Source organism: Oryx dammah, unplaced genomic scaffold (genome assembly GCF_014754425.2).
Source record: "Oryx dammah isolate SB20612 unplaced genomic scaffold, SCBI_Odam_1.1 HiC_scaffold_23, whole genome shotgun sequence".
In the NCBI taxonomy this organism is placed as follows: Eukaryota; Metazoa; Chordata; class Mammalia; order Artiodactyla; family Bovidae; genus Oryx; species Oryx dammah.
In genome coordinates, this window is record NW_024070207.1 from 71,867,302 (window position 1) to 71,890,239 (window position 22,938).

At 47.6% G+C, this 22,938-nt stretch overlaps 2 protein-coding genes across 4 annotated transcripts in view; one reads left to right on the top strand and one right to left on the bottom strand.

Moving 5' to 3' along the window:
• The first annotated feature begins 8,972 nt into the window (after positions 1 to 8,972).
• CXCR3 (C-X-C motif chemokine receptor 3) lies at positions 8,973 to 11,686 on the top strand. The gene is made up of 2 exons (XM_040265702.1): positions 8,973 to 9,039; positions 10,200 to 11,686. The coding sequence occupies exons 1-2, from the start codon at positions 9,028 to 9,030 to the stop codon at positions 11,286 to 11,288; spliced, it is 1,101 nt and encodes a 366-aa protein (XP_040121636.1). The 5' UTR covers positions 8,973 to 9,027; the 3' UTR covers positions 11,289 to 11,686.
• Positions 11,687 to 13,506: 1,820 nt separating this feature from the next.
• Positions 13,507 to 22,938, bottom strand: part of GCNA (germ cell nuclear acidic peptidase) — a 25,139-nt gene continuing 15,707 nt past the window's right edge. For 2 of the 3 annotated variants that reach the window (XM_040265704.1, XM_040265705.1), the window contains 6 exons: positions 22,690 to 22,903; positions 20,452 to 20,527; positions 17,045 to 17,189; positions 15,806 to 15,944; positions 14,655 to 14,859; positions 13,555 to 14,356 (listed from right to left, as the gene is read on the bottom strand). In XM_040265704.1, coding sequence (XP_040121638.1) covers positions 14,107 to 14,356; positions 14,655 to 14,859; positions 15,806 to 15,944; positions 17,045 to 17,189; positions 20,452 to 20,527; positions 22,690 to 22,903 — 1,029 coding nt within the window. In that variant the 3' untranslated portion in view covers positions 13,555 to 14,106. Of the gene's footprint in view, positions 14,357 to 14,654; positions 14,860 to 15,805; positions 15,945 to 17,044; positions 17,190 to 20,451; positions 20,528 to 22,689; positions 22,904 to 22,938 lie in introns of all 3 variants that reach the window. The other variant, XM_040265703.1, reaches the window with a different exon arrangement.

Genomic DNA, 22,938 nt, shown 5'->3' on the forward strand with positions numbered 1-22,938 from the left:
CACTGTGGAACCTTGGTTGAGGTTTAGGATTTGCGTATTGAGCTGCACATTCATCTCAGGCCCAGCTGCAGCTCAGCTTCAGGAGCCTCTGCTTCTCTTAAAATCATGTAATACCCTTTTCAAACTCGAGACAGTAGAGCAGGGTTGTTAAGAATGTGGATTTTGAAGCCATACTGCTGGGTTTGAAAGCCTGGCTCTGTCACTTACCAGCTGTTTCACCTCATATGAGTTACTTCTCCCCTCACCTTTAAAATAGGAATAAAAATAGAATCTCTCAAAGAGTTGTTAGGATATGTATGTGTAAAGGTGCTTCAAATGGCATGATAAGTGCTATATAAGCATTACTGATTAGTATTATTGTTGTTGTTGTCTGTCGCCTCATCAACAGACATTTTGGCCAAGTTGGCAATTAACATATTCTGTGAGTGAGGAACTTGTGGGTATTGCAAGGGAAAGCATGTTTTCAATTTGGTGTCTCCTCAAGCTCCTTTTAAGTCCCTAGTCCAGATCAAGGCTCAGCTTCTACACCTAGTTCCCTCTGCATCTAGAAGGAAACTCTCACCCCATCACCAGAAGACCTGGGCACTGGGATCAAACTGTCACTTGGGCCCACAGACAAAGACGTCAGCGCTCTGACCAATTCAGCAACTCAGGACCAAGGCTTAGGCTTTCCAGTTTGGGGTGTGCAGTACCTCAATGCAAATGAAGCTGCCCCCAGACATAAAAAACAAACTTACCATTACCGAAGTGGGAAATGAGCGGGGGGGGGGGAAGAGTTTGGTATTAGCAGATACAAACTCTATTTATAAAATAGATAAACAACAAGGTCCTACTGTATAACACAGGGAACTATATTTAATATCTTGCAATAAACCATAATGGGAAAGATTAAAAGGATAGATATATATGTCTAACTATTGCTGTACACTAGAAACTAACACAATGTAAAACAACTATACTTCAATAAAAAAAAGTTAAATAAATACAACTTTTTTTAAAATGAAGCTGCCCCCAGGGGTGTACCAAGTCCTGGGAGGACCTCAGCAGCCATAGTGAGGAGGGAAGCACTGCCCATGCAGCAGGCCTTGTCTTGAGCACCTCCACATATGCAGCATACTAACTCTGTTCATCCACAGAGGGAAACCAAAGCACAGAGCAGTGAAGTAACCAGTGCAAGGTCACACAGCTAGCAAATAGCAGAGCCAGGAATCCAATCCAGACAGCCTGGACAGCAGGCTGCTCCAGAGTCCATCTGCTCACCTGCTCTGCCACACTGCCCGGCATGGAGCCAGTTCATTTCTGGCCAGATGAACCCGAATGCCTGTACCTGTGCAGATGACTTAGTGCCTGCATGCATGCTAAGTCGTTCAGTCATGTCTGACTCTTTTCAACCCCATGGACAGTAAGTAGCCCACCAGGCTCCTCTGTCTATGGGATTTCCCAGGCAAGAATACTGGAGTGGGTTGCCATGCCCTCCTCCAGGGGAATCTTCCCAACCCAGGGATTGAACCCAGGTCTCTTACGTCTTCTGCATTGGCTTATCACTAGCACCACCTGTGAAGCTCCCTAGTTGGAGAAATATGGGACCAACACAAATGAGAGGCAAGGCCAGAACATGTGGCAGCCTTCTCGGAACATGTGGCAGCCTTCTCGGGATATGTGGACAAAAAATCTCCCAGGCCACCATCACATGGGATTTTTGGAAATTAGTTTGGCTAGCTGAGGAATTTTCTAGAAGACCAGAGTCCAGGCAGGTAGAGTTCAGACCAGAGTCAGGCCCATCAGCAAAGGGCTTTCCTGGGAGGCCAGCTTAATACACAACTGGGTTCCCTTCGAGATAAGGACCCAGGGAGAGATACTACCATTCAGCAGCTCCTGCTCAGTGGAGTTCCTTAGTGGCAGGCACCATAGTTTCCAGGGCGTGCCTTTTCCTCTTCGTGGGAGCTCAATAGCAGCCGAACACCCTGCCCAGACCACTGGCTCCTCAGGGAGAGCAGCCTCCCAGGCAGGGTCCTCACCCAACGTGGCAGGACCACTTCTTTTGGGAACAAAAACTCCAGGCTCTCAGCTGGTGACACCCTCTGAAGGACACAAGCCCCAATCCCTTCTCTTCAACTAGCCTGAGCCAAGAGTAGGGTCACCCTGACAGCTTCAGGCACAGGCTATATTCTCTGAGAGGTCGTGAAGGGCTTGGAGGAGTACATGGGGCCAGTGCCTTCTACCTAGAGAGCCAGTGATACTTCCCTTCCTGGCTCAGAAGGCAGTGGGGAAATTTGGGAGGAACTCCAGGCCGAGAGGTTGGAGGCAGCCAGATGGTGGGAAAGGGGAAGGGAAGAAGCCAGAAGCAAATGGAGGCTGGAGGAGAGGAGGGAAGGGGCCTGAGCCACGGAAGGGAGTTCCCGGGGATGAGGCCAGAGGACCCAGCCAGAGAGTATTTGCGCCCAGGCCACTTCAGACCCACCTTCTTCTCACGAGGCCTCTAAACTTATCCTAGGAATGACATCTGATACCAAACCCATCCTGCATGACAGAGATCCTTTCAGTAACTTTTATTTTGATATGGTTTCAAATGTACAGAAAAGTTTCAAGAATAGTACGAAGACTTCCTTTATACCCTTTCCCGGTATCACCAACTATTAGCACGCTGACCCAGTGCCTTTATACTTTGTGCATTTTCTCTCACTCTGCATATCTGTTTTCCAAGCTATATGAAAGAAAGTTGCAGATGTGATAGCCTTTTTCCCCTAAATTCCTCAGTCATAATTTATACAAAGGTATTCATTTGCATTATCAAATTTTGCAAAATGGCATGGGTATAAGGTTTTTATCTCATCTCCAGAACATGTTCAAATTTCACCAATTGTCCCAGGTTTTTAGCTTAATTTTATTTTCCTTTCGGATTTTTTTTTTTTAATCATGCAGCTAATAGTGAATCTGATCTCTTTGTAAAATATTACAAAGAAGGCCAAAAGTTGTCCTCTTTGAACATCACTCTCCATCCCAGTCCCTCTCACCTTAAAAGGCATGATAACGTAATGGGTGAGAGCAGGAGTTCTCTGCTGCTTGCTGGCTGTGTGGCTTTGAGCATGTTGTTTAAACTGTCTGTGTTTCTGCTGTCTGTAAAATGGGGATGATAATAGGAGTAATGTCATAGTTACTACATAGTTGTATTAAATGAGTTCATCCCAATAAAGCTCTCAGAATAGTACCTGGTGCATAATTAAGTAATCAGTAGATGTCAGCTTGTCTTATTATCCCATTTGATCTCATTCCATTGGGTCACCCAAGGAAGTTTAAGAGGCAAACATTGGGCCTGCCAATGACTTTGTTCCATGGGGTGGCACAGCCAAGCAGCGCAGGGGAATAGCCTCTACCTGCTCACTGTGGGAGTGATGGGGACTCAAGAATCCATCAAGGTTAGATGCACTCCAATGTTCATAGCAGCACTGTTTCCAATAGTCAAGACATGGAAGCAACCTAAATGTCCATCAACAGATGAATGGATAAAGGTGAGGTGTATATATACAATGGAATGTTGCTGCTGCTGCTGCTGCTGCTAAGTCACTTCAGTCATGACTGACTCTGTGCGACCCCATAGATGGAAGCCCACCAGGCTCCATTACTCAGCCATAAAAATGAATGAAATCATGCTATTAGCAGCAACATGGATGAACCTAGAGATTATCATACTAAGTGAAGTAAGTCAGACAAAGACAAATGCCATTTGATATCACTTATATGTGGAATCTAAAATATGATGAATTTCTTATGAAACAGACTCACAGACATAGAAGCAAACTTAGGTTACCAAAGGGGAAATGGAGTGGAGGAGGCATCAGTTTAGGAATTTGGGATTAGCAGATACAAACTACTATAGATAAAATAGATAAACAACAAGGTCCTATTGGTATGGCATAGAGAACTATATTCAATATCTTGCAATAAACTATAATGGAAAAGAATATTTTTAAAAGAATATATGTATATACATGTAGAGGAGGGCATGGCAACCCACGCCAGTATTCTTGCCTGGAGAATCCCACGGACAGAGAAGCCTGGTGAGCTATGGTTCATAGCACTGCAAAAAGTTGGACGTGACTGAAGTGATTTAGCATGCATGCATTCATTTATATATATATATGGATCACTTTGCTGTGCACCGGAAACTAACACATTATAAATCAACTATACTTTGATTTAAAAAAAGAATTCATCAAAGTCAGCCTTCCATGATAGAAATCTTTTGTGTTGCCAATGTCGCCACTTGCACCTCTGGAGAGTCTGGACAGGCCCCAGAGCAGAGCTGGCATCCCAAGAACAAGGCAGGATGGGAACAGATGCACATTGACTGCAGATGTGGGGAATTCTCCAAGTCGGGTCTTCAGGAACCTGCAGTGGAATGGAGACTTCCAGAAGCACCAGAGATCCTCCTACAAGTGTCACAAAAGGGGTCTGGCACTTGGCAGATTTTTGCTTGGTCCTCTGGGCTCCTCATCCTAGAGACTCTGACATTTCCTCTCCCTAGTAAATGAGGAGGAGCAGGGCAGAAGAATGGAGATTTGGTGAGGTCCACCAAAGCTCCCTCTAGGGCATGAGCCCCGACGGGTGAACACCTGCCCTTACACAAAATGCCTCGGTGAAGCTGCATGGTGAATAAGGTGTGCCTCCTGAAAGATCCAATCCTTGGGCATGATTGTGAGTATTGGGAGAGCACATCAGAAAGTAGCCTGGATAGGAATGTTGTGACAAACCCTTCTAGCTGACTAGCTTGGGACAGGTCACTTTATCTTTCTGAACCTTCACTCCATTCTACAAAATGAGTACAGCAAGCTCTGCCTCCCTGGGAGGCTAAAAGTTTTAAAGGAGATCATGTGTTACAAAGCCAAGAACTTGCCAAGTAGAAGATACTTTTATCAGTTCCCAGGCACTGCTGGGATGTGGACAGGATAACAGGAAGGTCATTGTGCTTGTTCCCATGGCTTGGGTCCTGAACTATTCTCCAGCCCTCTCCCTACTCTCACACATACCTTCTTTTCCAACCAGACTGCCTGCCCCTGGGCTGACAAGCTCTTCCTCACTTCCTGGCCTTGGCATCTCCTGTTCCCATGGCCTGACATGCCTTGTCTCCCTTTGCCACCTGACAAATGGCAGCAACATCCTCCTTCCTATAGCTTGGGGGCTTAGTCTCATGGGCCTGGACTGCTGAGGCTCCAGCCCAGGGCCCCAGCACTTAGGAAGGACTTGCCTCCATCAGGCTCAGAGCTACAGGGGAAAGGGCAAAGGAGTGGTGGTTCCCAATCCCTGGGCCTCCCTGTGATTTAAGCCCTCCTTCTCTGAAATCCAGAGCTGGCAGAAGGAAGCAGAGTCCCAGCACTGCCTGGGCCCCCTATACTCCTTCCTGGGGTTAGGATTCTTCCTCATTTAGTGTAAGAAAGGCTCTGCCCCAGCCTAGGCCACTGCCTAAATCCCACAGAAAGCTTGAGCCTCACTGAGCCTGCTCCCCTGAGGGCTGGGGACAGGCAGCCAAATCCAAAGGACTTCGGGAGCAGGGCTTCCAGCGGTGCCCGGAGAAGCTGCGAGAGAGGCTGTGAAACAGCAGACACTGAGGGGGAGGAGGAGGAAGTGGCCCCTTTCCCTGGCTGGCCTGACAGACAGCTGTGGAGGCCCTCCTTCCTGTGGGGGACCAGGCCCAGGGCTCAGATCTTTGAGCCTCCCAGCTCCCCAAACCACAGCCCAGAGGTGTGAAAGAGAGAAAAAAAAACAGGGGGAGGGGTGGCAGAGAAGAGACAGGTGCACATTTCACACCTTGACCACAGGTGGGGCCCGGAGCAGCTTCACTCTGACTAACTTCCTTCTCAAGCTTCCCCCCTGGCGGCTCAGAAGGCCAGAAGCAGAAGGGCACAGCCTCCAGAAGTCAGGGTGCAGGCCCCTGGCTAGGTGGGTCTTCCCCAGGACTGGGTCTGCTTGGGACCTGGTCTGGGGGCTTCTTGGGACATGAGGGGCCAAATTCAAGAGCCAGGTGAGGACTTGGCTTGGCACCATGACCCAGGCAATTTCTCAGTCATGTGAGCTGTGAGAGACAGCAGCAGCCCACTGTAGATCTGACCTTCTGCAGCCTTGGGAGGGGCTGATCTGGAAAGTTACTAGAAGGGGAGGAAACTGCTGCTCACTGGGTACTTTACTCTGTGCCACATGTATTGTTTACAGTTCACAGAACAGCCCTGACACGTTTACTATTTTTATCCCTACTTTCCAAATCAGGGAACCAAGGTAGAGATAAAATGATTCTCCTAAGGTGACATAATGGCATAGCCAGAGGATTAGACCAGGACTGGTCAAACCCTCCCAGCTAAGGCGAGGGGCAGCCTTTCAGAAGGATCCATCCTCCACCATGTCCCTGATGTGAAAGGGCTCCCAGCACCTCTGGGTTTGTGGCCAGTATCCCTCACACTCAACATTCTCAGCTCTGCTTCTATTAATGGCTGACCCTGTGCAGGGGCCTCACAGCCTTGGTCATCTCAGATCATCGTGTAACAACCCTGCCGAGACCAGCTCAAAACTGTTATGTCATTGGTCCAAGGTCACACTCCTTGAACAAGGCTCAGTCAGAGCTGGAGCCAAGCAAATTCAGCATTTTTTCCATTCTTCCCACCTCGTCACAGGCTTCTCAGGTGGTGGTAGTGGTAAAGAATCCACCTGCCAGTGCAGGAGAAGCAGCTTCACTCCCTGGGTTGCGAGGATCCCCTGGGGAAGGGAGTGGCGACCCACTCCAGTATTCTCGCCTAGAGAATTCCATGGATAGAGGAGCCTGGTGGGCTGCAGTCCATGAGGTCACAAAAAATTTGGACACAACTGAGCAAATGAGCCCGCACACACATACTGCATCTTGGCCACACAGGCAGCAGCGGGAACAGCCTGCCCCATAGCCCAGGCTAGCCTCTCAGGATATAGCCCAACTCAGAAAAGAAAGCTCTCTGCCCCTTTCCAATGGTCTTATCTGAACTTCTCTTGTTCTTCCTTTCCAGCAACCCATGAAGGTGGGGATAGTGGTCCCCATGTGGCAAATGAGGAGACTAGGACACAGGAAGGAGACCAGAGATCCACAGACTTTGAAATGTCACATGGACCTGTGCACTCCAACATGTGTCTGGAAGACCCACATCAGGTTGTCAACTTCTTCCAACACAAGATATTTCCAAAACCGTTAACTATTGTCACCATCAATTCATAAAGAAAAGATCTTTCTAATACCAAAAAGCAGGCGAAGGGTATAAATGCAGAATACAAGAACTCCCTTTAAGTTGAACAGATAGAGTTCTTTGTTTTCCTCCTTTCTATCATGTGTAGGAGCCCAGGGAATGGAAACTCTTCATGGGATAGCATTGCAAACCATGGTCCCAGCTCCCTCGCCCCCACCCGCAGGCCATCACCTGCCAAGTCCTGTCTTTCCTAACTGCCAAGGCTTCTGGAATCCTCCCACGCTCCCCTACCTGTGTTGCTCCTGACCTCCTCCAAGCCCTTAGTTCCCTCTGGCCTGGATCCTGCAACTGACAAGCTGCTTAGAGAGAGAAAATTCACGTCTTCTGACCACAGGAGGTGGGGAAGGGCCTTGCTGCCTCCCAAGTGTGCGTTTTGTCAGAAAGTTTGAGCTGAATTCCAGGCCTGAGCCTGGAGTCTCAGGTGACACATTCTGACTGAAAACTGGACCCCAAAGCCATGGCCTCTGTCTCAATCTCTCTCTTCTCCCTCTCTCTCTCTGCTTTTCATCTGTGAGGAGAAAGGGAAACTGCTTGGAGAGGCAAAGGGCCACCTTTCCCCTCTGTTAATGAGAGCAGGGAGGGGAGAAGAGGGCAGAGGGGGCACCAGGCTAGGTGGGGGAGGAACTTTTGCAGTACACAGCTATAAAGAGACTGGTTTGCTCCACAAACACTTTTACAGCTTTTCCTTAAAAAAAGAGATCCCCATGTACTCTTCCCCAACCCTTCTCCTGCCCTAGAAGCAACTGCTCTCATGGATTTGTGGTGTGTTCATTCCCTACTTTAACTTTCTAAAACAAACAGCTGTATCCAAAACAAGATGGTATTGTTTTGTGTGTGTGGTTTTCAAATTTACATAAGTGGTATCAAACGATACACAGATTTCTATCACTTGCTTCTTCCACTGTTGGCCATTGGCTTTTCTAGATGCCTCCACGTTAAAATATCTAGCTTTTAGTTCATCTGTTTTTACCTGCATGAATACATCACTGTTTATCCATCAAAAAACAACTGAAGGCAGTGTGAGGCAGAGTGAGGGCAGAGTAAAAGGAGAGTCAGACAACTGTGAGTTCTATCCTAGCACTTACCCTTACTTGCTGTGTCTGGCAAAGGCCTCTCCCCTTTCTGGGTTAGCCATGGGGATACTGCCTACACAAGGGGCTTGTGTGGCTAGAATGAGGCAGTGTCAGAGAAAGTGCCTGAAGCAACCCCCAGCACATAGTCAGTTCATTACTAGCAGTTCCCGTTCCTTGCTCCTGTTGATTAGCGGGGAGGGGCAATGGTGAAGGACCAGAATTTGTGTGTTGGACTGCTCTCAAATATTTTCAGTTTTTAAGAAGGTTAATCTCCTTTATACAGTTAATACATTTAGCAACCCAGTCTACAGTCATGTGAGATGAACTCCAGCCCAGGACTGATGAGCAGCAGATCTTACCCCTGGCAGCAGGGCTGCCCTGCCCCTGGCAGCTACCTGCTTTTCCCTCAGACCTCTCTCCTCAAAGCACCTGCCCATGCCCCACTGCCACAGCCTTTCTGGTCCCAGGGTTGTGGCCGACTCCCAGAGCAGCTACCTTGGGCCAGGGGGATGGTGGGGTAGACCCCGTGGCCTTAGGTCTAAGGAGGTCTGGTGTAGATAACCCCATGGAAGAGGCTGCTGCTGAGAACCGCGTGAAACCCTCACTTCCTCTGTGTAGCGCAGGTTCCCGACCACAAGCACCAAAGCAGAGGGGCAGGCAGCACACGGCCCAGCAGCTAGCGTACCAGCCCAGCCATGGTCCCCGAGGTAAGTGCCGCTGCCCAACCAGGCCAGACCACAGCTATGAGTGGAGAGTCTAGGACATGAGGGGACCGTCAGGACTGGCCCAGAAGTCAGGGCCACCAGAGGGTTGGGTGAACAGGTACAGAATGCAGGGACTGTATATAAGCAGCACAGGACGGGTATTGAAAACCACCTTGGCCACTGACTTGCGAATGACCACAGGCAAGTCCCTCCCCTTTCTGGCTTTGGTGCCTCATCTGCAAAATGCATGAGGTTGAGGCTCATCCCTCACGGCCCCCAACGCTCCCTTCAGCTCTGACTTGGAACTTTGATCTTCCATGCTGGACTGAATTGGCACCTGGGAGACCCACAGCTCTGGGAGGGTTTGCGGGGAGGTGGGAGAAGGGAAGGAATATTTCTACTAGAGCTTGGTGGGGGAGCCACCCAACTTGGTGGGTGGCAAGCCTCAGTGTAGGGGAGGGGAAATACAGGGGCAAACTTGTGTCGGGGGCAGCAGTGATTTGTAGAGGTGTCCCATGGGGGGCAGGAAGTTGGGGTCCCAAGGCAAGGGCTGAGGAGGGAACAGGAGGGCCAGTGACTGGGAGAGGGGACTGTGGGGAGGTGCCTGGGGAGGAAGGTGGTGGAACTAGGCGTGGCCAGGAACTGAGGACCATAAGCCATGAAGAAAGGCTAAGGAAAGAAGGGGCAGGGAGGGCTCGGGACAGAAGGGAAGCTCTCCCTCTGGTTCACAATCCCTGTGCTGATGGGATGACCCAGAAGGGAGAGAGAGAAGCAGGCTTTGAGAAGGGAAGTTATCAGCCCAGCACCCAGGCTGGGCAGATGGAGCTCAGGGGGTCAGTTTGGAAGGAAACACAGGACAGTGGCAGCCTGAAGCCCAGCTGCTTTACGAAAGGTTCCTCAGACTAAATCTTCAAGGAGTGACTTTTGTTTAAGTGAAGTATAGTTGATTTACAAGGTTTCAGGTATACAGCAAAGTGATTCGGTTATGCAGACATAGATTCCCTTTCATTATAGATAAGCTACAAGCTACTTAGTTCCCTGTGCTGTGTGGTAGGCCCTTGTTATTTATGTTTTACATACAGTAGCATGTTCATCCCAAATTCCTACTCAAAAGAGTAACTTCCAAGGCCTTCACACGCTCTATGCCCTCCCTCCCTCCGCAGATGAGTGAACGCCAAGAGTTCCAAGCCTCCGAGTTTGCCTACCTCCTGGAAAACTCTTCCTATGACTATGGAGAAAATGAGACCTACTCCTGCTGTACTTCCCCACCCTGCCCACAGGACTTCAGCCTCAACTTCGACCGCACCTTCCTGCCCATCCTCTACAGCCTCCTCTTTGTGCTGGGGCTTCTGGGGAACGGCGTCGTGGCAGCTGTGCTGCTGAGCCAGAGGGCGGCCCTGAGCAGCACTGACACCTTTCTGCTGCACTTGGCCGTGGCCGACGCACTGCTGGTGCTGACACTCCCTCTCTGGGCAGTGGATGCAGCCATCCAGTGGGTCTTTGGCTCTGGCCTCTGCAAAGTGGCGGGTGCACTCTTCAACATCAACTTCTATGCAGGGGCCCTCCTGCTGGCCTGCATCAGCTTCGATCGGTACCTGAGCATTGTGCACGCCACCCAGCTCTACCGCCGGGGGCCCCCAACTCGCGTGGCCCTCACCTGTGTGGCAGTCTGGGGGCTCTGTCTGCTCTTTGCGCTCCCAGACTTCATCTTCCTGTCCTCTCACCATGACAACCGCCTCAACGCCACCCACTGCCAGTACAACTTCCCGCAGGAGGGCCGCACGGCTCTGCGCGTCCTGCAGCTGGTTGCGGGTTTCCTGCTGCCCCTGCTAGTCATGGCCTATTGCTACGCCCGCATCCTGGCTGTGCTGCTGGTCTCCAGGGGCCAGCGGCGGCTCAGAGCCATGCGGCTGGTGGTGGTAGTGGTGGTGGCCTTCGCCCTCTGCTGGACCCCCTACCACCTGGTGGTGCTGGTGGACACCCTCATGGACCTGGGGGCCTTAGCCCGCAACTGCGGCCGGGAGAGCCGTGTGGACGTAGCCAAGTCAGTCACGTCGGGCATGGGCTACATGCACTGCTGCCTCAACCCACTGCTCTACGCCTTTGTGGGCGTCAAGTTCCGAGAGCGGATGTGGGTGCTACTCATGCGTCTGGGTTGCCCTGACCAGAGGGGCCACCAGCGGCAGCCGTCAGCTTCCCGCCGAGATTCATCCTGGTCTGAGACCACAGAGGCCTCCTACTCAGGCCTCTGAGGCTGGGATAGGGATCCCTCTCCACCTGCCACATTCCAGGCTGTTCCCTCACTCACTTCCCCAACAGACTCCTAGGAGTCCCCCGTGGCCCTAGTCTCCCAAGGAGCCACCCTCCTGACCCTGAGGGCTCTGCCATCACTGCTCCGTAGCCGCCCTGCCCCATCCCACTGCTTCAGGGGTGGCTGCCTTCAGGCCCTTCCTACCTCGGCTGCGCAGAACCCCACCACCCTCCCAACTCTTGTCAACTAGGCCTCAGCCTTCCCCATATGCAGGGAGCATGAGGCAAACAGCATAATGCTCCGCAGTGACTGGCAGTTGCTTCTGACTGCTGTATTTGCTCACTTTGACTTTTACATGTAAGACTGCTTCAAACTTTTCAATAAACAAGCTAAACAGGACCACACTGTGTTAGTGCATCATTACAGCCAGCCCTGCCAGCCTCTGGGGATGCTCTTCCTGCTTCTCCTTGTCTGGTCCTGGGTTTGTGCCAACCAGTGCTGCCTGTCTCCCCTCCTCTGACCTCCTGGGTACACCAATCACTCACAGGGTGAGTGGGTGCAGGGTAAGCAGTTAGTCGACCAGCTGGCTAGACACTGTCTAGGCATAATTTGGGGAAGGGGCTTTCAGACATAAATAAAAGAGTCCCTGCACTCCAGAAGCTTAGACTGACAAGGAAGATGTGTAGAGGACTACCAAGCAGTCTATGCCACGAGGCAAATGTGTGGCACATGTTCAGAGTGCTGTAGCTGGAGCCATTTGGGAAGACTTCTTGGAGACAGAGAAATGAGCAAAACTTAAAGGACAAGTAGTATTTCCAGGGCAAAGAGAAGGAAAGATGGTATTTCCAGGCAGAGAGGGTAGTATACCAAAGGTGGGAAGGCTAAAAGTAGTGCTGCTTATTGGAGGAATGGTAAGTGGTCCAAACTGGCTAGAATTAAAGGTTCAGATAAAGAAAAGATTGAAAAGACTGAAAGTTAGTTTGGGACCCAGGTGATGGCATCACAGGTTACAAGGCTGTAGTGGCTATTCATGTTAGAGATGACACAGACTTTTACTAAGAAAAACAGCAGGGGGATTGGAAAAAAAAAAAAGATAGGGCAATGACTTAACAACACATGTGTGGGCTGCAGGGAGCACCTTCCTGTAGCTATAGCTGGGGTGGGAGTGGAGGAAACTATCAGGGCTCCCCAGGAAGGCAGATGACAGGGCTACTGAGTTAAGCAAAGGGTTGGACCCTGATTTGGCAGGGGTAGAACCACTGCACTGTCAGTTCTCCCTGATGAAGTCACCAGTGTGCCATGATCCAGTTTCACAGGCCAGCTGGGCCTTTGCTGAGACTGCCGATATAGCTGGAGGTGGGACTGGAGAAGGACCCAGGGATTTAGCTAGGGAAACTCGCACTACCCTGTGCATATACCTAATCCCATCTAGACTTGTGCTTAAGACTTCAGTTTGTGGCCACTGAAAGAACACCCTCAGCATCTGCAAAATGAAGGAAAGATGGAAAGATGACAGAATAACACATCCTGCCTATAAAAAGCATCAGTGATGCTAGACTAGTAAAGATGTTTGGGGTAGGCCGAATAACAAGTTCCCAAATGTCCACACTCTAATCTCTAGAACTTGTGAATGTGTTAATATGTTACCTTATTTGGCAAAAGGAAATCGAGATTTTCCTGGATTATCTGGGTGAGCCCAATATTATCACAAGGGTGCTTAAAAGGGAAAGAGGAAGGCAAGAGAGTCAGAGAAAGAGATGTTGCTGGCTTTCAAGACAGAGGAAAAGGGCCACAAACCAAGGAATGCAAGTAGCCCCTGGACACTGAGAAGACAAGGAAACTGATTCCCCCAGGGCCTCCAGAGAGGAATTCAACCCTGCCCACACCTTGAGGTCTGAGGTCTGCACCAGACTTCTGACCTCTTGAGATGGAAGATAATACATTTGTGTTAAATCACTAACCTCCTGGTAATCTGTTTTGGCAGAAATAACAAACAAGTACAACATTGACTCCAGCCTATATTCCAGATACCTCCCCAAAGTGGGGAGGTTGTTTAAGTGCTTAGGGGCAGTCACAAAAATCCAAGAGAAACCCGAAGTGGAGGCTGTTCTTCCAGACACATCCTGGAAAGCTTATGAAGTCAGGGGTCTTGGACAAAAGACCCAAGGGTTTGTTCCGCTCTGGACATGGGTTGTCAATGAACAGACTTTGCTAATAAGTAAACAGCAAAAAACATTTTATTTTTATTCTATGAACAATTACACTGCTTAGGTGGCTTCTTCTTTATTTTACGAACAAATACAATGGCTCAGACGACTTCATACAATGTCAAGAACAACTCAATTCGTGAAGCACATTTCTCTTATTTCTATGTAGGTGTTAACAGGTTCCATCAGACAGAAGCCCTGGTTTTGAAATACTGCCTTTAAAACATGTTCTCTTTGCAGCATGTCTCTCCTTCTCTCAACCTGCCACTCTCAAAAACTTATTTCTCTTTTGCATTTTGTTCTACACTTTTGCATTTTGTTCTACACGTTCACATTTTGTTCTACATATTTTGCATTTTGTTCTACATGTTAAGAATAGTATATAAGTAAGATCCAAGGTATATCCAAAGGGCTTTTGAGTATCAGCACAAAATGGTTAACAACAACAGAACCCTTGGTGACGAACAATCATCATTAACAGGAAGCGTTTTTCAAAGAATTTAAATTCTAATATTCATAGTTTCACAGCATCAAATATATCTTCATAAAACTCCTTACTAATAGATGAAGCCAAAGATGACTCATCTCACACAAATACATTCTCAGATAACTTCAAATACCCTGACTTTGTTTTTTGGCAAAAAAATTCTTGCTGAGCTTTCTCATCACATCCCCATGAGCTATCCCTTCTGTCTCCCTCTTGACTTTTCTATAATTCTCCTGTACATATTTGGCAAATGGCCTCACGTGGGGCTTAATGGGGGTTCCATCTTTCCGAGTTTGTGGCAACATGGCCAGAGAGCCCTTGCAGTTGGCACAGATGAAGCGGGTGGTATCCAGCGATCTGCTATAGCGCCCAACCCTAAGGAGGAAAGAGACACCACACAGCAAAGGCATCAGTTACTGTACCTCCACATCTTCTCAGAGCTGCTGGCCTTGGGTCCAAAGCCAGACGTTTTCTGTGGGATCTCAGAAAGTGGGACACCAGGAAGGGGCTATGGTCAGGCCAGCTCAAAGCAGAAGAGAATGGAGAAAGACAACACAGAAAGGTCTGTAGAGAAGTTTTACTCCTCAAGTCAGATAGCCATGTACTTCCTGGAGAGCCATGTGGAGGCCACAGTAAAAACATAATTGGAAAGGTCTAAGGAGAAGGGTCTTACCTGAATTTGCACTGAGTACACTCGTAATGAATCTTGTAGTTAATCTTGTAGTTATGGCAACGGGTGACCTTGGGCAACTCCGGGTGCACCATATTCGATTTTCGGGCATAATATCTCCACATGTCACCATGAGAATCACGGATGCCATCGAGCAGCCAGGAGGCTGCATGGCATAACTCATGGATCAAAGTGTCTCGAAGTCGGTCTTAGGAGAGGAATGGAAAGAAATCCTGAGCCTTAAACCAATTATCCCTGCTCTGTTACCCAACCACCCCTAGACTGTCCACCCGACCAGACCCACAAGCATATGTGGGCAGGAAGAAGCGTTATCTCCCCAGGATGCTGAAAGTGAAATTTCAACCTACTTCAACCCAATTTTGTTAATGGCAGAGCCTCAGGTGAGCAAGTGCTTTCAGAAAAGCTCCAGTGTGCTCTTTTTATGGGACACTGCTACAAATACAACCAGCTGAGACCCAGTCGCCACCCTCCGAGAACATCAGTGGGGTTTGGTCAGCAGAAGCTCCATGGAAAAGCTGGGCAATTAACAATTGGCTGGATGTGGTGGGAAAAGTGAGCCAAGGTTGGGGTCAGGAAAGTGTGCAGTCTATTTTCAAAGCCAGCGTGAAGAAAGGCTAGCTAAAGCACAGGTGGAGTAGTGAGAGACAAGACTGGCCAATGGAGGGGGGCAAAGTACAATGGCCTCATAAGCCATACTCCAGGCATTGGCAAGCCTGAGGTTTCCTATCAGGAAATCGCACGGAGCAGGGAGAAAACTGAGGTGATAGGGGTCCACAGCTGGGCAAAGGCAAAGACAGAGAAGGAATGATAATAGGAGAGTCATTACGAACATCCAGTGATAGGCTAGATTTAGGGACCCTTGAACTTGTTACTGGGAGAATGGAGATGCTGCCGCCTGCAATGGGGAGCTACAGAAATTAAGTTAGGCCTGGCAGAAATACGGACAAACTAGACTCTCAGTGGTGGTGAGACATCCAATAATAATGTCCTCTAAGCAGCAGACAGTAGACCTGTCCACCCAGGAGTGGTAGGGAGGCTGTGATTCAGGCGGCCAGAGGACACCAGCACCCAAGAGAAGCCCTTCAGGTGAGGGAAGGAAGCACAGCGAGGAGCCACCCTACTCCCACCGTCACCTGCAGAGTCGCAGACTTTCAGAGAAATCTGAATCTTAGCATAACGCTCTCTCTTAGGGTATCGACGCTTGCCAGTGGTGCATAAGCCAGCAGTTCTCAGCATCTTATTATTCCAGCCAATGTCGATTTTCTCCGGCAACTGAGAACAAAAAGCAAACAAGAACAAATCAAAAAGCAGTTCTAAGCAGACCAGAAAATATCAACTCAAGAGTTGTGCAAATCTAACATTCTGGGGAGAATAACTGAAGCCCAGGTAAAGACAAGATTGTTGCAAGAATATGAATGCAGAATCTCTGCTCCCTTGCATGGAGACAAAAGTCAGGGGCAGCCAAGGAAAGGACACTTCTGCTGGGCTAGGAGACAGAGACCGTGCAACTCAGAACACTTAAAGGTTCCACTCATCAGAGTCATCTGATGTAATACCAGTGTCATCAGGAAGGGCTGCAAAGGTTGGGGAACCTTTAGAAAGATCTAAGAACTTTCCATGCATAAAGTGTTATCACCAGAGGCAATAAAGTCTGAAAAACCTAATGACCACAGGTCTCTCTGCCTCCAGATTCTCTCCAATCCAGTCCACACCCCCATGCCACTGACAAAACCATTTCTTTCAGCAGCCACTCCATGTTATATCATATTCCTGGGCAGTGGTGCCTACTGATTTCCATTTTTCCAACCTGATTCCCAAGACCCACTATTAACCAGGCCTACACCAGCTAACATGTATTGTTCACCATATCATAGGTCCTGTTCTAGGCACTTCAGGGGGATTCACTTACCAGGCCTAACAGTAATTCTGTGTAGTAGGCAGGAGGTATACTACTACTGCCCCCACTTTACAGATGAGCAGAGGTTCAGTAACACCCAAGGTCCCATACTCTTCCAGAGAGTCAAGCCTCAACACTTGTCATCTCCCCAACCACTGCTGTTCTCTCCCCTTACCATCCTTTAAGACCCAAAACAAGTCTCAGTCCCTCCAGGCAATCCTATTTCCCAACTTGCTCAGGCTCTCAGTGATTTCTCGCTCTGCTGATCGCCTATGGTAGTAACAGTCTGGACCATATACTATAACCCACAAAACATTGTTTCTTTCACATATGCATGTCTCATCTCCCCTCCCCATCTAAACTCACACTTCTCAAGAGCAGGAAATATACAGTTAGTACATCTGCATACCTCCCAGCACCCAAAAGAGCTGGGCATACAGCAAGTGTTCAATAGGTGCTTGTTCAGTGACTCTACCTTTTGATCAAAGACAGATTTGTTAAGCAGAGCATAGATTTTCTGAACCAGTTCATCCTTATTTCGTTTGTAATTCCTTCCAGAATACTGCTTTAAGTTTTCAATGCCATGAAAGAAACATCCAGGTATTTTGCACTGAGAATCCCTGCAAAAGTAAATAAGGCTGAGTTTTATACAGTGAAAGAAATCAATAGAAGAAATGCATATATACAGGTCACGACAAGAGACTTAGAAGACTCGCTGGTCTCTCTTCCTTCCAGCTCCTGCTACAAGGGCATCTCCTATAAGGTTCCATTCATAGCCTTTTGCCTTCACTCCCCACACACTGTCAGAGATGTGAAGCCCATGGTTCCAACCCCAAAAGGAGCGATCCCATACCTGGATCTGCAGTCTCCACCTCTCTCCTAAGATCTAGTTCTGAGTTTACAAGTGCTCAGTGCAAATTTCCAACCAACTAACCTGAGTACGGAGGAGCCTGGTGAGCTACAGTCCACAGGGTCGCAAAGAGTCGGACACGACTGAGCGACCTGACTTCACTAACCTGAGTATGTCTCCAGCTAAATATGTTTAATTGTCCAACTTCTGTTACAATAGGCTGAAAACCTGAGACATTTTAAAATCCATTTTCTCTTTTACCCCATATTCAACTAGGCACAAAGACAGATCACTGTCTGCTTCACATCATCTCTTCCAGCCAGCCTCTCCTTTCCACCCTGTTGTCATCACCCTAGGTCAAGTTCCTGTCCTCTTCTCTATGCCTTGCTACTACAACATCCCACTGTGTTCCTTACCTACAGGCTCTTTTTCTTCTAATCCAACCACACACATACACCTTCAGATTAATTTTCCTAGGCCATGTTCCAGTGATGTCCCTCTCTGTGTGGCCTAACATTTAAGGCCCAGGTCAACCTGGTTCCAACCTCTATTTCCAGCTACCATTTCCACTCTGGCCGAAGAGAGCAACTTAAATGTTCCCAGGACATGGACTGACATTTCGCATAGTTCATTCATACCTTGGCAGAACCTATTTGTCCATGGCCTAGAATAGTCACACCTTCACTTCTCCAGAGACCCACCCTCTGTGGAGCGCTTCATCATTTGCCAAGAATTTCTTTTTTACATCATCATATTTAATCCTCACACCATCCTCCAAAGAAGCCAGTACTATTCTTTCCATTTCCACTTAGCACATGACAAAACAAAAGTTCAGAAGTTAAATGACTTACCCAAAGTTCAGAGACACTGAATATACTGACCCAAATCTCGTGATCTTTCCATTAGACCACTATTGCTGTCCCATCTTTCAAGGCATAATTCAAATGCACAAAGAATAGTGAAAAAAAAAAAAGTATAGTGCAGAGCCCATAAAAAAAAACACACTTGTAATAACTATTTAACATTTTAATCTTGGCTTGGACAGTCAACAAATCCAAAAAGATCAGCCCACAGAGCTGAAAAGATAAACCACTAGCAAACATAGGGAAGTGTTTCTGACTTAACAGAACTCCTGAAACGGAGATTCTGCCAAGACACTTGTTACCCCTTAAGTCACAAAATAAAACCCTATGAGAGGTGCCCGGGTGGCAGGTGGGGGAAAAGTACCAGACAAGACAAAGGCAGCTAAAGAAAGAATCTCTCACCCCAAAACCTGATATGGGTGACTAACATTTTTGCCTCCAATTATTTAGCTCTGAAAGCAAATTTGCATCAGAAAAGGTGGCAGATAAAAACCTAAACCCTCTACAGACCTCAGCAGAGAGCATGACCCTTGCATGTGTCTGTGCTCATGGCAAGCAGCTCGTAGCTTAGCAAGCCTTCACTTCAGTGGTGATGCCATTCTACTGCAGGCTGAGCATCTCCACATCAGAGGAACCAACAAGACCCCAGACGAGTACATCAGACACCATGACCAGCCAGCAGCCTCCACGGGAACAACGCTGAGAACAGGAAGCTTACAGACTAAAATAGGAAGCAGCAAGGCAACAGTGAAGAGTCCCAACAGGCCAGCCTTCTTTGGATGAGGCAGAGGACAGCCACACAAAGGAGCAGCCTCTTCCTTCATTCGTCACATTCTCTAGCAAAGCAACCTGGGACCTACCCAAGACACATGTCCCTAGAAGCAAAGCAGCTTAAATATGGATCTGAGAATCCAGAGAAGAAGCTTTGCTAAAAGAGGGCCCATCTAAGAAAGGGTACGCCAAACTAAGGGGAATTCCGGAACAGACAGCCTCTCTACTCAAGTCCAGTTTCTCTGTTGCCCTCCCGCCTGACATATAATTTTTCTTCTTCCCCTAAGATGCATTTATTGCCCTAAAACACAGGTTAAAAAAAGAACCATACAGTCCTTCAAATATACCCCTTCTTTTGTAACATAATTCAGATGGAAGTATACATCATTCCTGAATGCAAGTTAAAAAAAAAAAAAAAGTATGTTCACTCTATCACATTTTTAAGAGAAAAAGTGAAGTTCCTGGAATCTAAGTGAGGAAACGCATTAATTTGTTTTTGCTTCCTTTGAGCATTAACATGTCTTTGGTCTAAATGACCTGCTGTTTTCACTATTAGTATAACAATATAATACCAGTATCAATATATACATAACATATAGCTTAATAAAGATAAATGGACTGCAAGCGGTCCCTTTCATCCTAACATTTAAGATATAAAAATTAGCAAGAATATATAGGTAGTAAGAATAAGGGTTCATACAAAATAGATAATCAACAAGGATCTACTATACAACTCAGGGGACTATACTCAATATTATATAATAACATCTAAGGGGAAAGAATCTGAAAATATACACACACACTGAATTGCTATGCTGTATACCTGAAACTGAGATGATATTGTAAATCAACTACACTTCAATTAAAAAAAACATTTTTTAAGGGTTCATCTGAAACCCTGGAAGATAATCTTGACTGCCTCCCCTCAATTCCAATGGATGGGAACACATTCATTCTACCTTCTCACCATTCCTACTGCCTTTGCTTTTAGTTCTGTGAAAACTGGTGGCCATAGGGCTGTATCTAGCCTGAAAAAAACGATCTTGTTTGGCTATACATCATTTAAACAATCTGAGTCTAAAGACAAAGGAAATCTCAGAAGCCAGAGCTTCTGTGGGGGTAAAAGCTCCAGTCTGCCCAGAACCGCTGGGTTCTGCGTGGAGCGCCCACACCAGCTCTGCTAGGGAGACGGAGGAAGGGGACACAGAGGTTCCTCCTCTCTCCACCTTCCTCCTGCTGCTGAGTCTATCCTCCCAATTCAGGGATATAAAACTTGTTCCATGCTGCCCACCAGACCCCTTCACTCCCTCAAAGACCCTCCCACGTGACCAGTGAATGGCTTCGCATGTGACAACTGTGCAGTCAATTCCTGAGCCACTGACTGTGAGCAGTACATACCCAGGCTTGGATTCTTCAGATGTCGGTGTCTTGGGTTTCTTCTCTGAAAGCTTACGCTTCTTTCGTTCTTGAACAGCTGAAAAGATAATAGTTCATCCATACCCTGAAAATTGGTACCAGCTGGCAACTAACAGGAAGGTAAACCCAGGAGAGGCCCCCACAAACAAGCCCAGAGTAACATTTTAGTGTTGATAAAAACTAAAAAGGATAAACTAAAAGCTTCTTTCTGAAGCATGCATCCTACTCTATTAGCTGGCATGAAAGGTTTTACCTACATGAGTCACAGAGCTACAGGCAGAGTAAGTGGGGCAGGATTCTATCCTAGGCACCGAGGACTATTATGAAGCTACATGAATATACCATAGAAGGCTAGATTGTGGGGACAACAGAGGCACAAGCAGTATAAGAAATGGTGTGGCATAGCTCACACACTTGCTTTGAGGAGGGTGGTTCCCATCCTAGGCAGCACCTTTATTCAGTATACAAGCCAAATTTTCTCTCTTTTGTCTAGTACCCACACTGCTAGTTGCTCCAGCTAGAAATTCATTTATCAGTGGAAAATTCTTAAAGAGATGGGAATACCAGGCCACCTGACCTGCCTTCTGAGAGATCTGTATGCAGGTCAAGAAGCAACAGTTAGAACTGGACATGGAACAACAAACTGGTTCCAGATCAGGCAAGGAATACGTGAAGGTTGTATATTGTCACCATGCTTATTTAACTTATATGCAGAGTACATCATGAGAAATGCCAGGCTGGATGAAGCACAAGCTGGAATCAAGATTGCCAGGAGAAATATCAATAACCTCAGATATGCTGATGACACCGCCCTTACGGCAGAAAGTGAAGAACTAAAGAGCCTCTTGATGAAAGTGAAAGAGGAGAGTGAAAAAGTTGGCTTAAAGCTCAACATTCAGAAAACTAAGATCATGGCATCTGGTCCCATCACTTCATGGCAAATAGATGAGGAAACAATGGAAACAGTGACAGACTTTATTTTGGGGGGCTCCAAAATCACTGCAGATGGTGACTGCAGCCATAAAATTAAGATGCTTGCTCCTTGGAAGAAAGGAGCTATGACCAACCTAGACAGCATATTAAAAAGCAGAGACATTACTTTGCCAAAAAAGGTCAATCTAGTCAAAGCTATGGTTTTTCCAGTAGTCATGTATGGATGTGAAAGTTGGACTATAAAGAAAGCTGAGCACCGAAGAACTGGTGCTTTTGAACTGTGGTGTTGGAGAAGACTCTTGAGAGTCCCGTGGACTGCTAGGAGATCCAGTCAATCCTAAAGGAAGTCAGTCCTGAATATTCATTGGAAGGACTGATGCTGAAGCTCCAATACTTTGGCCACCTGATGCAAAGAACTGACCATTGGCAAAGACCCTGATGCTGGGAAAGATTGAAGGCTAAAGGAGAAGGGGACGACAGAGGATGAGATGGTTGGACAGCATCACCAATGTGATGGACATGAGTTTGGTTAAGCTCCAGGAGCTGGTGATGGACAGGGAAGCCTGGCGTGCTGCAGTCCATGGGGTCACAAAGAGTTGGACATGACTGAGCAACTGAACTGAACTAGCTAGAAATTCATGTATTTAGGAGGTAGTGCCCTTCATTCATTTATCTAAAAGTTATTAAACATCTATTACATGCCAACTACCAGGCTAGACTTTGGGAGAGACTAAAAGATGGGTGAGAACCCTCTCACCAAGAGGCTCACTATCAGGACTTCTCTGATGGTCCAGTGGTAAAGACTCTGTGCTTCCACTGCAAAGGGCATGGGTTTGATCCCTGGTCAGGTAACTAAGATCTCGGATGCTGCACGGAGCAGCCAAGAAAAAAGAAAAGAAGGCTCACCATCGACTAGGGGGACAGATTCAGAAAGATACTTAACACAGTTATGTATGTGCTCTTACTACTGATGAAGTCTGGGAACTTTGGGAACCTGGGAGGGAGGAGCAGCTCAGACTTATAGCTTCCTACAGCAAAGTGGCAATTAGGCCTGGGAGTATGAGGACAACAAGGCCATCCCTCCCCCTCCTCAGAAAGCACTTTTTCACTGTGATGGCTGCCACCCTTGGCCACTAGAGAGCTGCTGAAACATGGCAGAGGGTTAATAAGCAAGACAGACTCTACAAGACAAACATATCTGGGGGAAAGGGAACAGCGAGCCTGGCTGGCACACTTGTTGCACTAGGCTTAGTCAGTGGGACAGACATACTTGGTTGATTGGCTTACCAGGTGGCACAGTTATGTTTTTGGTTTTATTTTTCCTTTTCCTTGGTTGTTCCACCACAGGTATAGGCTCTTCATCAGTTGACAACTTTCTGTCTAAAATCTCTGGTTTAGCTTTAGGATCATCATTTGGCAGCTGGCAGAGATTTTTCAGAAGACTCTGCTTACCAGCTGCAGAAGATAACTTGTGCTGGACGACAGCAAACTCATCCTTCTCTTCCTGGACGACAGCAAGCTCATCCTTCTCTTCCT